This window comes from Equus quagga, chromosome 4, assembly GCF_021613505.1.
Source record: "Equus quagga isolate Etosha38 chromosome 4, UCLA_HA_Equagga_1.0, whole genome shotgun sequence".
Classification (NCBI taxonomy): Eukaryota; Metazoa; Chordata; class Mammalia; order Perissodactyla; family Equidae; genus Equus; species Equus quagga.
The window spans coordinates 140,224,747-140,238,824 of record NC_060270.1 but is presented as its reverse complement, the minus strand read 5'-3'; the positions used below and the strand labels follow the sequence as shown (position 1 = coordinate 140,238,824).

The 14,078-nt window shown below is 41.6% G+C and overlaps 1 protein-coding gene across 5 annotated transcripts in view; it reads left to right on the top strand.

Annotated features, from left to right (window-relative positions):
- The window catches only part of INO80D (INO80 complex subunit D), a 64,621-nt gene that overhangs the window by 2,204 nt on the left and 48,339 nt on the right, over positions 1 to 14,078 (top strand). The window contains exons 1-3 of one of the 5 annotated variants that reach the window (XM_046657689.1): positions 37 to 781; positions 13,404 to 13,487; positions 13,593 to 13,839. In XM_046657689.1, the coding sequence (XP_046513645.1) occupies positions 772 to 781; positions 13,404 to 13,487; positions 13,593 to 13,839 (341 nt within the window). In that variant the 5' untranslated portion in view covers positions 37 to 771. Of the gene's footprint in view, positions 1 to 36; positions 782 to 11,543; positions 12,659 to 13,401; positions 13,488 to 13,592; positions 13,840 to 14,078 lie in introns of those variants that run through there. The other 4 variants (XM_046657693.1, XM_046657690.1, XM_046657691.1 and 1 more) reach the window with 4 other exon arrangements.

Sequence of the window (14,078 nt, the reverse complement as noted above, 5' to 3'; positions counted from 1 at the left end):
CCCTGGAGAGACGCCCCTGGAGAGACGCCCCTGGAGAGACGCCCCTGGCCAGCTCTTACGGTGGAGCCTTCCGCCCCTCTCAGTTCCCGCCTCGCGCCCGAGGGGCCGGGCCGCTTGGCTCTGATTCTGTCCCAGCTTGGAATTGGTTTTCTAAGACGGCTTCTCGGTGAAGTTTTATCTGGAGCGTGGTGTCCTGCAGTCAGATGCATTTGGACAGGGTTTTGGGTTCTGATTCCGGCTCTTCCACTGGGTGGGTTACTTCTTTGGTTTCTTTTTTGGAAAATGGAAATGACGTTTTTTGATGTAAGGGTCAGATGGGATGGCCCATGTGCCTGGCTCTCAGCGGGTGCTCATTAAATGTTAATCCCCAGCACACCTTCCCTTTCTGTTAGCGCCATGTAAGTAACATTTCTCTTAATTTGTTTGCTTTTTTTCGGACTAAAAGCAGTACATGCTCATATTCATCCCACTCAGACCTATTTGTCCCACTCAGGAGATAACCATCGTCAAGATTTTCTTAGGTTTTCTTTCTTGTGTGATTGCGCATGCGTACAACAGAAACATCGGCTTGAGATCCTCCACTTAGCAGTGTGTGTGTGCTGGGTAAAGCCTGGCCTGAGTCACACTGGCCTTTAATCCCATCTGTGTGACTTGGACAGATGACTTCATCTCCTCAGGTCTCAGTTTCTTCGTCTGCAGAGTGGAGTGACAATACCTTCTCCGCAGGGCTGCTGTGGGAATTCAGTGAGGACTTGCACACGAAGCCTTAGGATGGTGCCTGGTGCGTGACCTTACATAATATTTTCCTCTAAAGATTGTTAATATTCCGGAATTTTTTCAATGTGAATGAGTTCTTGACTCTATTAATAATACTAAGTATTTGAGTATAGATGGAATGTTATGATTACCTTTGTGGGGCAAGTAAATATTTCTGTGCCATTAAAAAGTTAGCAGTATATTTGTAGAAAGTTTCCGCAGCTTTATGTTAATCTGGTCTCTGCTGTTGAATTCTGTGAGTTGGCAAATGTAAAGGTGGGGCAGGGGGACAAAGAAAGTGTGTTTACTTAACTTCACTCCTTTTATTATTATTATTTTTGGTGAGGAAGATTGGCCCTGAGCTAACATCCGTGCCAGTCCTCCTCCATTTTATGTGGGACACTGCCACAGCATGGCTGGATGAGTGGTGCTATGTCTGCACCCGGGATCTGAACCTGCAACGACTCCCTCCCCCCAACCTCGCACTGGGCTGATTGCCCTTCCTCCCTCCTCTTTTTAAACTCTTGAAGTTACCTGCCTGCATCCTTTGTGTGTGTGTCACAAGGCCCTGCCTGGTCTGTGGCTTTGGTGGGCTCACCTTGGGAGGGTGGGATGTTTGCCTGAGGCGATGGCCGGAGCTGCTGAAGCCAGTGCAGTTAACTGTGGGCCTGGTAATACAAAGACACATTGTCTGCCCTTGAGGAGTTTTTAGTCTAGTGGGGGAGAAAAAAGCTGACAATTACGCCATTGAATGATAAGGGTTAGATTCACCTGGAGGAAGAAAACCTATTTATCCTGGCCTAGGGGCAAGCCTTGGAGTGAGGACTTTCCAGTGGGGGTTTATGCCCTGAGCACATGGGAGCACATTAGGAAGGCATTCCAGGAGGTGGCCCTGCAAGAATGAATAAATGCCTAAGGACAAAAAGTATTCTGTGTTGCAAATGGTAGGAGTTGTGGGAATAGGAATAGATAGTGGGAGAAGCAGAGGTCAGCCTGGCCGGGTCCTAAGGAGTTTATGCATTAGGCTAAGGAACTTGCTTTCTTTTTACTTTTATAAGCTGACCCTGAAGGCTTTGGCCAAATAAATTATTTGCTGTTTTAAAGGATTTGAGTTGCACAAAGAGTGGAATAAAGGAGGGCGAGAGTGGAATTAGACCAGACAGCTGCTGAGAAGAGATGGAAGGTGTGAACTAAGTGGAGGCAGTGGAGATGCAGCAGTGAGTGGAGAGGCTGATCTGGAGGTAAAGTGGTCTGCACAGGCTGCCCGGAGGCAGCCTTGGGGAGCATCCTCGTAGAGACGGCAGCCCAGCTTGTGGAAGTAGAAAAATTTGGTTTAGTCAGTGATTCTTGTTTTTTTCTGACAGTCTGATGATCTTTATGGACCCCTCTCCAGAAAAATGCATTTTTATACATTCCCAGTTTTGTACGTTTGGTTTGAAACCTGGGGTAATAACCTCTAGGCTTGGGGTAGATGTGGAGCAGGAGTTGAAATGAAAGGCTGTAGGAATGTCTGGTCTGACTCACACTTTTTGTGTCGGTGTGTGACCGTACCACTGCCATTCTATAGATGAGGAAGCAGATTCATAAAGTAACTTGCTCAGGGTCACACATCTTGTATTTTAACGTTTGAATGAGCTGCTGACAAAAACATTAGGAGATTTTGTGGGAAAATTTAGATTTTCATCTTCTTTTGAAAAACTGGAAGATCTGGAAATCCAGGGTCCGAATTTTTTACATCACGACAACTTGGAGGAACTGGTTTAGGTCAGCTGCCTTTAGATGAGCACAGTTTGCCAGTCTGCCCGTGGCTGGAGTGGGTGTTTCATCTCGCGTCCCTGTAGAATAGGACTGAGAGAATCTTGGGCAGCACACACCTTTAAGTTTGGGGCTGAGGAGAAGCCGCTGACTGAGCAGCCGGAGAGATTTTCAATGACGGAAAGTGGTCAACAGTGTCAAGTGCTGCAGAGAGGTCAAATAAGATAAGGAGGGAAAAGTGTGTGTGGAATTTAGCAACAAAGAGGCCACTAGTTTCAGATTCTTAGAACAGAAGAACTTGGAGGACTATAGCTACAACTTAGCGTTTCTTCTTTCTTCTTACCCTTCAGTGTGGGGCCTCTGTAACATTGGGAGAGACTGGCGTGGGTAGGGGCGCAGAGAGCACTTGTTGTAAAGGATTACTAATTGGAGCTGATAAATGCTGTAACCAAACACTGCTCATCCTGCTAGTATTTTCCATCACAAGAACATCAGTATGTTGATGCTCTATAAAATGTAGAAAATATTTTTATTAGATTTTTAATATGCATTCTAGGAAAGAATTCTCAGTGGATTCTGTTAGCCCAGCCCCCAGAAGGTGGGAGGGGCTGACTTAATGTGGAAATACACTGCGCCTTTCAGAAAACCTCTAGTAGCTGGAGAGTGCATTTTAGCCCTACAGATTCTAGATTAAAATGATAATACTAATAAACTACTACTTACTGCTTCTAATAGTAGTTAACATTAATGATTACTATGTGCTGGGTACCATGCTAAGCACAGTTCATGAAATACCTAATTTAATTCTCCTAAACGACTCAGTGAGGTATATACTATTATAATCCTCTCTTTACATATGAGAAAACGGAAACTTGCATAACTTGCCCAAGGTCACGCCCTAGTAATTAGCAGAACAGATCTGAACACCATCTCCCACACCCCACCCTAGGCTCTCACATCAGGGGAGGAGCTCAGTCCGCCCCAAGGCCACTTTAAGTTAAATTCATAACACAAACTTACTAGTACAATGCTGTTTGAGCAGTGTTTAGAACATAATAGACATTTGGATAAGCATTTATTTGACTTGTTTTTAAATATTCTAGTTTGAACTTTAATTATGCAGAATATTATTTATATTTTTGAGTCACAGGCAATTTTTGTCACTGATATTTCTCTTTGAATCACATCAATTGATAGATTTTCATAATTTCTGAGTCTAATTTTACTGCTTTTCACATTGATATGTAGGGTGTTGGTTTTTGTGTTTTTTAAAATCAATATACTCGTCTGTTTAGGATCTTATTACATTTCTGTGCTCCATGAAGTTGAATTAAACTCATTTCAAGGAAAGCTTAAAATGAGGGGGAAAGATTTTTAAGACTTTAAAGTATATGCCTTTGGGATAAGTAAATTTTCATTTCTATTAAATGTATTAGAAAACTAACATTCTGAGAATTTAGGTTTGTGCTGGATTGAACAAATTGTAAGGAATGCTGTAGGTCTAAACTCTTAAAAGGGCGTAGAATATGAAACGAGAGCTGGCCATTAGGGTAAGGTGTTGTGGCCGCGAAATGAGCAGCGAACTCAGTGAAACCCGAGACGCAAAGGAACAGTCCTGACACGCGGGCTCCACGTGGAGGTGGCACCGCACTCCGGTCCTGTTTCTGTCAGATTGGTTTATGGTTGCTGTTGGAAGACTGAAAGGGCCGTAGGTTGCTTCTGTTCAAAGCTTATCTTCCTTCCCTTTCTCCCTGCGAATGTCTTAATTCTTCTTTATTTGCAAGAAGAAACTAAGTATGGAAAGGAATTGTTTCCTTTTCCAATTAAACCCAACATATAATATCAAGGAGGATTTTTTTCTTTTTAAAAATTTTATACCTAACCATATTTCCTACTCTTGAATTCCAGTCTGTGGATATGTCCTTTCTGTGGAAATATTTTTTCTGTGAGACTCTTCTCAGTAGTGGTTATTTTCGCTTTTTGGTGATAATTAGATTAGGGCTCTGAAGGGCTTACTGGCCTGCGTCCCCTTCTTGAAGGGGGCACAGATTGGTTATAGTCCAAGCGAGTGACCTCCTCAGCTGGAGACAGTATCTGCTGTAGCTGTTAATAAACTTAGTCTGGTTAGGATTTTCTTCTTCTTCTTCAAGTGATGTCCATCATGTGTTAAAAGGCGGAGCTTAGATGTGGCTTTTCCTCATGGATTGGACAGCCGGGCAGCATTCAAGTAGCAGGGTCCACAAGACGTTCGAGTAAGAGCCCGCGGACTTTGTCTTTATATATCGGATGTTTCCTGTCTTCTTTACTCGTACAGCACACGTCAGAGAGTGAAGGCTGTGAACTTCACCTTTGGTGGAGCGGGGAGAACGACTTCAGTCGTGGGAAGCGAGAAGTAAAGAATGAAAAAAATAGAGGTTTTGGGGTTTTTTTTTTTTCCTGAGATATGCCTTAGTACTTTTGTCATGATTTCTTTAATTAAAAAGGAGAAAACTTATTAATGTAGAGAAGACCAGATGAATAGTTCCAGTTTTCAGACAGTGATTTTGATATTAGTCATTTAGAAGGAAGTTAGATTTCAAAGCAGAGGGCCCTTTTGCCCCCACCTTCTTTCCTTTTATGATATGTGAAGTGAGTCTGGATGCATCAGGGAATTGAAAATGGAGTATAAAGGTTAAATTGAGCCTTTAAAAGAGGGCCTTGAAAATGGAGAACAGTTGAATATTCGAAGGGAAGATGCAAAGAAGGATATAAAGTTGGCTGTTAGTAGGACTTTAAAACATTAAAAATCAAAGAAATGAGAAGAAAAGATTAATCATAGGTATTTGTAAAAAAATTAAAGTTGAAGAGAAGTTGTTTATAAGATGTTGAAATTAAACCCCTGTTTGTAGGGCTTCCAGGTGATCAGCGAGAGGCTGGCGCCTGTGGCAAATGCCGAGCGGGGCAGTTGGGTCGATTAGTGGATTCTTAGATTTGAGGGAAGTTGAATAGGCAGATTTTAATTTGCTTTTTTTTTTTTTAAAAAAAGTGAGCTTTACTTAATGATATTTAATATTAATCACAATAAATTACTATTTATTACTTAATAATGAATAATTAGCATTATTTTCTAAATAGACATTGGGTAGCAAATTATATGACATCTGTTTGAGGAAATGTATGATGTTACTTCATGGAATATTCAAAAACTTTAAAGCTTCTAAATTTTACTTTCTCTTGGTATATGACTATGGGGATTAGAAATTATTATGTAGACTATCTGAAGTACCAATTCAATGATTTTTAAAAACTATTTAATGATCAGTGGGTGAGTCTGGTAACCTTTGTTTTGGGCAGGCAACCTGGAATTAAGAGTTCCCGTCACAGAAGTATTTCTCAGGGCAGCATGTCCTTCCTGAGCACGTGTTAACTTCCGGGCATGTGCTGGCCCTGGGCTATCACGATGAGCAGAGAACGCTTCTTCCCTCTGCAGTGTGTTTTCTGAGAGGGAAGACCACAGAGGGATAGGCAGTTAATTAGAATGTGATGAGTGCCAAAGCAGGGACATGCCCCGGCTACCTCAGAGCAGCGGTAACCAACTCGGCCTGCGGGCATCTGCACGGGTGACCATGACAGGTTAGCCTGGGGATGAGGCCTGGCCAGGGGAGGGGCCACAAAGAGGGGAGAAGGGCTTGCTCTGGACAGAGGGAGCAGCCTGTTGTTGGGCTTGCTGACTGGAGGGTCCTGGGTGCGCAGAGCTGTGCCTGGGCGGCTCCAGCGATTCCCCTCCTTTCTTTGGAATGTGTCTCATCTTGTAAGTTATAATCTTCCAAAGGCAAAAATTATGTCTCTTACTATTGTATACTCCACAGCTGCTGGAAAATGATGGGCTTTTCCTAAGTGTTTAATAAATAAATACTTGCCATTAAAGCTAGAATCACCTGAATTTGCCATAGTGAAAATAAATTGAATCAAGTTTAGTAACTTCTTTAATAGCATGTTGATTCTTTAAAATAAAAAAATAGAAAATTACTACAAAAGTAATATGTTTGTTTAAAAAATTAGATATAATTTATTATTTTGGTGTTATTTTGGTATATTTTACTATATAGAATTTTAAAGGGTATTTCTTGTTAGTGAATGGCAGAGAACTGACATCTGTGTTCTCTCCTCTCTAAACCAACTGAAAAGAATAAGGAGAATAAGAAGCAGAAAAACTCAATCTTTGATAACTAACAAAACTTTGTGATCAGAATATATGAATTAGTGCTATTAAGTGCAGTGAAAATTGAACCAGGGCAGGAGAGGATGCCAGGGGAGGAGGATTTCTTCTACAGAACTTGGGCAAAGCGAGGGGAACAGCTTTCTCCCCAGTAGGTGACACGCCGTGGGGACAAAACCAATAACCCCATGCTTGGAGTGGCAAAGTAGGTATGTACATTGGGTTCCCTGAGTGGCAAGAGAGGTGAGGTTGAATTACAAACTGTAGAGTCGTACAGTTTTGACAAGGAGTTGAGAGTGGAGGAGAACTGGCAGCAAGTAGCCTTCGAGCTGCTGATCTTGGTCAGCTGAGGAGAAATAAAGCCTAAACTATCATCGCCTAAAACTCTGCCACGCGGGCCCCTGTGAGCTGGGGAGCCTCGTCCAGCATTGAGTCAAGCCTCAAGGGAAGAGTGTGGGGATAATAATTTTCAGGAATAGCAGAGCAACTGAAAATTATGAACAAATTGTTCTTGTGGTGGGAGGTGGCGTGTGGAATTGGAGTGAGACATGGCTTCTCCGAAACAGGAGTTTAAAGATGAGATACAAAAGCTCAAGAAATAAATTAGGTAACAGAAAGAGAGAGAAAAATATAGTCATTATAGAAATGAAGATCACTTTCAAAGCAGCAGATACACACTATAGCTAGGGATAATGGAGGTAAGCTTGAGAAATTTGAGCAATCTACAATGGAAAAAGTAGAAATTAAGAAAGACTAGACAGAGAGTGATAGATATGGAATACAGTAAATCTACCATACCAATAATTAGAAGACAATTGAATAAATGAAGCAGAAAAACATTTTCAAGACATTAAGGAAGAGTTTCCTACAATAAAAGACAACTTGAAATTCTAGAACAGTTTCCAGTCTTTATATTTAAAGACTTTTATTGTTAGGTCAAAATGGAAAGAACAAACCAAAAAACAAGCTCCCTATAAAATTAAGAGGCTGGCCTCAGGCTTTTCCATTCTAGAAGACTTGGAAAAAAATATACAAAGTCAGTAAACAAAAAATACATATGACCCAAGAATGTTATGTCCATGCAAGCTATAGTTTAAGTGTCATATCAATTGACAGATATTTCCAAAGAAAAGCCATGGCTTAGTTCCCGGAAGTCAGCCCTTGGGATCAGGTGGAGAAAGGAGTTGACCATATTATAAACTATCGAATCAAGAGACGAATTGAAAACCAAGTTAAAAGCGTTAGTATTGAGTCAATTTAAATGTAGAGCTAACATTAAAATGCTCTAAACTATGGCAATGTAGAAATAATAAGGAAAAAATACTCAGTTGGGGATGGGTAGGTAATTACAAAAATGGGAAATTTTCTCTTGTCTGTAATATGAGTTCAATCGCGATAATGCTAAGTATACTAATTTTCTTAGTGTGGAATAAAGAAATGTTGTCTAAAGGACACAGATTATAAATCTTCCAAATAAACACACTATGTAATGAAATATGTAATAAAAAGATAGACTTGAAAGCCAAAAGCAATAGAAAAAACTAAGATAAAATTGGTGAAATATTTGTCATATAAATAAATACAAAATTATAAATTGCATAAACTCATTTATTAAAAGAACATGACACTCAGATTGGAGCAAAAAAGTCAAACCCATTAAGAGATGCATTTAAAAAGGGACCAGCAAATAATATTTTGGTGAATATTTCAGGCTTAGGCTTTGCGGCCATACACTCTGTTGTAACTGCTCAGCTCTACTGTTACAGCATGAAAGCAGCCATGGACAACATGTAAATGAATTAACAAGAGAGTGGCCCGGTAAAACTTTGCAAAACAGGCAGTGGGCCCAGTTTGTCCTCTAAGCCAGAGTTTGCTGACCCATGATCTAAAACAGTGCCTCAGAAAACTTGAGAGTAAAAGGATTTGCAAAGACTTAGCTGGCAAATTCAAACCAAGAAAATGAGAGTCCAGATGTTTGTGTCAGACAAGGCTGAATGCAAGAGATAAAGCATCAACTGAGTTGCATTTTCTAATTATAAAGAGTGATCGTCCAGTGGTCATGAATCTCATATATCAGATAATGCAGCTTTAAAATTTATAAAACAAAAAATATAAGGAGAAACAGACAGAAATCAGATTATAGTAGGGGACTTTGAATCATCTCTTCCAGCCCTTGATAGAGCAAGCAGACAGAATAAGGAAGAAAATGGTGGACGTTGATAGCATGATATACGATGTGACAAACAACATACCCCAGAGACAACGAATCCTCTTGTTCAAGAATACCTATTAGTCCCCAAAGAAAGTCTCAGTCAAATTCAAAAAGCGGAGATATATGCAGATTATGCTCCTTATTCTTAACCAGAACTAAAACAAAAGAGTCCATAAAACTGTACCATCTGAAAAAATTAGATAGGTCCTCGATCAAAGGAGAAATCAAAAAATCAATCCAAATCAACCAGAAAGTACTGATCATCAAAATTTGTGTGTTACTGACTAAGGGATATGGCTAAAGCAATACTCAGAGGAAAATTCATAGATGTCAGTCAATTACTAAGTGATGGAAGAATGTAAACAAAAGAATTCAGCCCAAGAAGTTGCAAAAAATAGTAGAAGAAATGGAAAGAAAGCAGAAAGACTGTAGGAACAGATAAATGGCAAAATTGATGAATTAGAAGACATGTATAGATATACTAATAAATCCAAGACATTTTGGTTTGTTTTTTTAGAGGATATTGGTAAAAATATTAAACAGGTAAACCTCTATTGACCCTAATCATGAACAAAAGAAGAAAGAACAAGTGTCAAGTATGTGTATGAACACACGCAGAATATGAGAATGAATCACAGATGTTTAGGAAATTAAATATAAGAGGTCACATGGCTACATTGTATGCAGGTAAATTTGAAAACCTGGTCTACTGCACAAAAAAGCACTAGCGGGCCCAGGCAGCCTTCTAAGGAACATTACAGCTGCGGTGCTTTTACCTTGTTCAAGAACGTAGAAAAGAGAAAGATTTTCTAAATTATTATTATTTATTGTTAATTTTTTAAAGATTTTATTTTTGCGTTTTCTCCCAAAGCCCCCTGGTACATAGTTGTGTATTTTTAGTTGTGGGTCCTTCTAGTTGTGGCATGTAGGACACCGTCTCAGCGTGACTTGATGAGCCGTGCCGTGTCTGTGCCCAGGATCCAAACTGGCGAAACCCTGGGCCGCCGAAGCAGAATGCACGAACTTAACCGCTTGGCCATGGGGCCGGCCCCTATTTTTTTTTGATTGTTATATGGATGCCTAATTCTGGCAAAGCACCACAAAAAAGACAACCCCAGACTATTCTCACGATCCAAAAATCCAAAATATTAGCAAGTGTAATTCAGCGACACCTTGAAAGAGGAATACATGATGCCCAAGTTGCTTTCATCCCGGGAATGTAAGAAGAGTTCTGTATCAGGAAATACTAAACACTAAACACTGTATTTTAAAAAGTACAAGAGAGAAAAACGATCACCTCCCTAGAAGCTGAAAAAGAATTTAGTAAAATTAACCAATTCTGAGGGTTTTTTTTGTCTTTTCTTTGAGGAAGATTAGCCCTGAGCTAACTATTGCCAATCCTCCTCTTTTTGCTGAGGAAGACTGGCCCTGAGCCAACATCAATGCCCATCTTCCTCTACTTTATACGTGGGATGCCTACCATAGCATGACTTGCCAAGCGGTGCCATGTCTGCACCCAGGATCCAAACTGGTGAACCCTGGGCTGCCAAAGTGGAACGTGTGCACTTAACCACTGAGCCACCAGGCTGGCCCCTGGAATTCAGAGTTTTTTGATCTTTAGAAGAAGGTGCATAAACCATATATTATGTAACACTTCTCTTGCAACCTTTAGTACCGCCTCATAATCATATTACTATTTCTGAAGGAAAATATATAAATATTCACACTAAAGGGGTAAAAACTAAATAACCTCACACTGGTTCAGGTCAGGTTTTGCTGTCAGATGAGTTCAGGTCAAATTAGATTTTGCCACCAAAAGAGTTATGAAAAAACTTTTAGTTTCAGAGTTTCTTTGGACATTGGATTTCTGGTTAAGGTATTGTGGACCTGTCTCTGGTTCATAGCTTTTCTTTCTAGTAATAATTAGGACATCTGGACCAGATTTTGTTAGGCTATGCCTGGGTCTTGGTGTTAAAACTGTATCTCCTGCCTGTACAAGACAGCTTCTTTCTTTCTTCTTCCTTTTTTTTTGAGGAAGATTAGCCCTGAGCTAACTGCTGCCAATCCTCCTCTTTTTGCTGAGGAAGACTGGCCCTGAGCTAACATCCGTGCCCATCTTCCTCTACGTTACATGTGGGATGCCTACCACAGCGTGGCATACCAAGCAGTGCCAGCAGATCCCAACCAATGAACCCCGGGCCGCCAAAGCGGAACGTGTGCACTTAACCACTGCACCACTGGCCCAGCCCCAATTCTGAGTTTTTTTTAAAAAAAGAAACGACAGTTAATGAAGTAGAAATTACTTATACTTCCTTAACGTAACAGGAAATGCGTCTTATGATAAAAGTCAGCACTCTTCCCACCATTGACTCAAAGCAATTCTCATTTAAAGTTAGGAATAGCAATGGTCGCCATTGTTAGCGTTGTCCCAGCAGTTCTAGCCAATTCATATGGGGGGAAAGAGGTATATGAATTGAGAAGAAAGGGGACGTCGTCAACTTGACAGATACGATTGCATATGTCGGAGTGACGAGTGACCCTTGTGCTTTGCATCCCTCCGTGCCTGCCCGCTGACTTCTTTCTATGGTTGGTAAAGTACTCTCATACTTACAGATATATAGGCTGCTTTTTCATAATGGCAATCAAGTTGATTTTGAAAATTACTTTTTTCAGTTACTTATGTCTAGCATATTTTTTCCCGAAGTTCATATCACATTTATTTGAACTAATTTCTGAAAGATTTATGTCTGCCAGGTGGATGAGCAGGCCAAAGAGAGAGTGCTTTACAACATTTCCTTTCCTGAACATCCAGACGTTTAGGGGAGCTAAATTTAAACTTTTAGTGCAACTTTTCTTCCCTTCATTCTAGTAAAGTGAAAGGGAAAGCTCTGATTTTTGTGTTACACTGATGTGTGATTAAATTTACTCAGTAATGAATGTGGTTTTTATTAACCAAGCTAATATTTCAGGTCTTTGGGGTTTTTTCCTACTAGAGTAAGTGAACTGCTTCTCGGGGGTAATACAAATTCTCTGCCTTTGTCATTGGCAGGTAGAATGTAGTAATAATATGATTAGTGTTTATGAATAGTAATCTTCATTTGTCCAATGCTTAACATCTACTGGGCATGGTGCTTAGTGTGTTGTGTGCTTTGTACCATTTGATCTTAGAGCAACCTGGTGATGACATGGCTGCTATTATCAACATCCCTATTTGCCAAATGAGAGAACTGAGGTTGGGTGGTTTGTTCAAGGTACCACCCTAAGTGGCGATTTCACACTTAGCAGACCTGTCTTCTGACTCCTCAGGATTTACGTGTATCTTGTCGTTCACTGCTGTGAGGAACTTCATGTTCCCTTTTGTAAAGGAGAGAGTATTTCTTGCGTTTTCTGTAGCTGGGATGTAAGCTGTTCATCAGCCATCTGGGTGACTTTTTGGAGTGGAGAAAGTGGGTAGACCCCATCGGCCTGCCACGCTCCCGAGTGGACCGGGTGACTGATTCAGTCTTGCTGTAGACTGCATGGTGTTCTAACGTAGAAATGCTTTTGTGCGGAGCGTGGTGAGTATGAGTGAGTGCTTCCTTCCATTTCTGGTTAAGCCTCCACGGCCTCATAAGCCGCGATTATTGTCCCGTTCAGTGTGATGGGGAGCAGCCCGGGGTGCAGAGCCCTGAAGCGGATGGTGGAAGTGTGCTCGGGAGACTAGTCTTTGGACTCAAGAAGTTTGTAGGTTGGAAGGGGTAAGTTGGGGGCAATAATAGCGGGAAAACGACTTTCTTTTCTTTTTTTACAGATTGGCACATGAGCTAACAACTGTTGCCAATGTTTTTTTTCTTCTTCTCCCCAAACCCCCCGGTACATAGTTGCATATTCTAGCTGTGAGTGCCTCTGGTTGTGCTGTGTGGGACGCCCCCTCAGCGTGGCCTGATGAGCGGGGCCATGTCCGAACCCGCCAAACCCTGGGCCCCTGGAGTGGAGCGCGCAAACCTAACCACTTGGCCAGGGGCCGGCCCCCGGGAAATGGCTTTTTTAAAAAACAAGAAGTTGCTCTTTTTTTGTATTTCATCGAAACATTTGTTACAAATTGCCAAATATTTTGTCAACATATGAAAAAATGTAGACTTTCTGAAGGAAGTTTCAGGTGTGTCGCGTTCATTCCGTTGGCACTGTAAGGAGATGTGGGTTCTGGACGAGGGTGGCAGGCGGCTGCCAGTCGTGGGCCAGGCCCCGCCGCCTCGCGGTGTGTGGTGGAAGAGCCTGGCCGCGAGGTGTCCGCGGACGCAAGTGGAGCGCTGTGAGCTCCCGCCCGAGGGCAGGGGAGCGGGCGCGTGCCGAGGCCTCGTGGTTGGAAGTCAGTATTGGGGCATTGCCTTACAGTGGAGAACCCATCCTGTCAGGAAGGGTGACGTCCCACTATTTTACTTCCCAGGTGACCGAGCTTTGCTTATTTCTGTTTGTTAACTAGGCCTTTTGATATTTTTGTAGACAATCTGCTTCATCTTGATTCTGCAGCATTGCAAACTGTGGTATCCTGGGGTTCTCTTAACATTGCGGAAGATTTAAGACCAGGTATGGCTGGGGGGCCAGGAGTCCCTCAGTGAAATTCTCAGCTTACCTCCGCCTTACCCTCTCTGATTGACCATTTGGGTTTCTTTTTTTGTGGTGGTCTTTTAGCTGATGTTCACAAGGAATCGAGTCACGTGATGTATGAAGGGAAACATATACACTTCTCTGAGGTTGACAATAAGCCCTTGTGCTCATATAGCCCCAAACTGTGCAAGCAGCGGCGACTCAACGGCTACGCTTTCTGTATCAGACACGTTCTGGAGGACAAGACCGCCCCCTTCAAGCAATGTGAATATGTGGCCAAGTACAACAGCCAGCGCTGCACCAACCCCATCCCCAAGTCCGAGGACCGAAGGTAAGAGCCGCGGCGCGGGCAGCCTTGACTTCGTCAGCAGGCTTGGGACTGGTCCAGTTCTTGCCTTTTTTTTTTTTTTTTTTTTTGGTGTAGTGAATTTAAATGTTGAGTTCTGGGAGTAATCTAAGTAAACTTTGGAATGCTTCTAAAGATGAGAGAGAGCAATTTTGAAAAAATGGAGTAGTAAATTTGGGCAGTTATTTGAAAAGTATGTTTGTTTTCTGATTTTTTTAAAATTG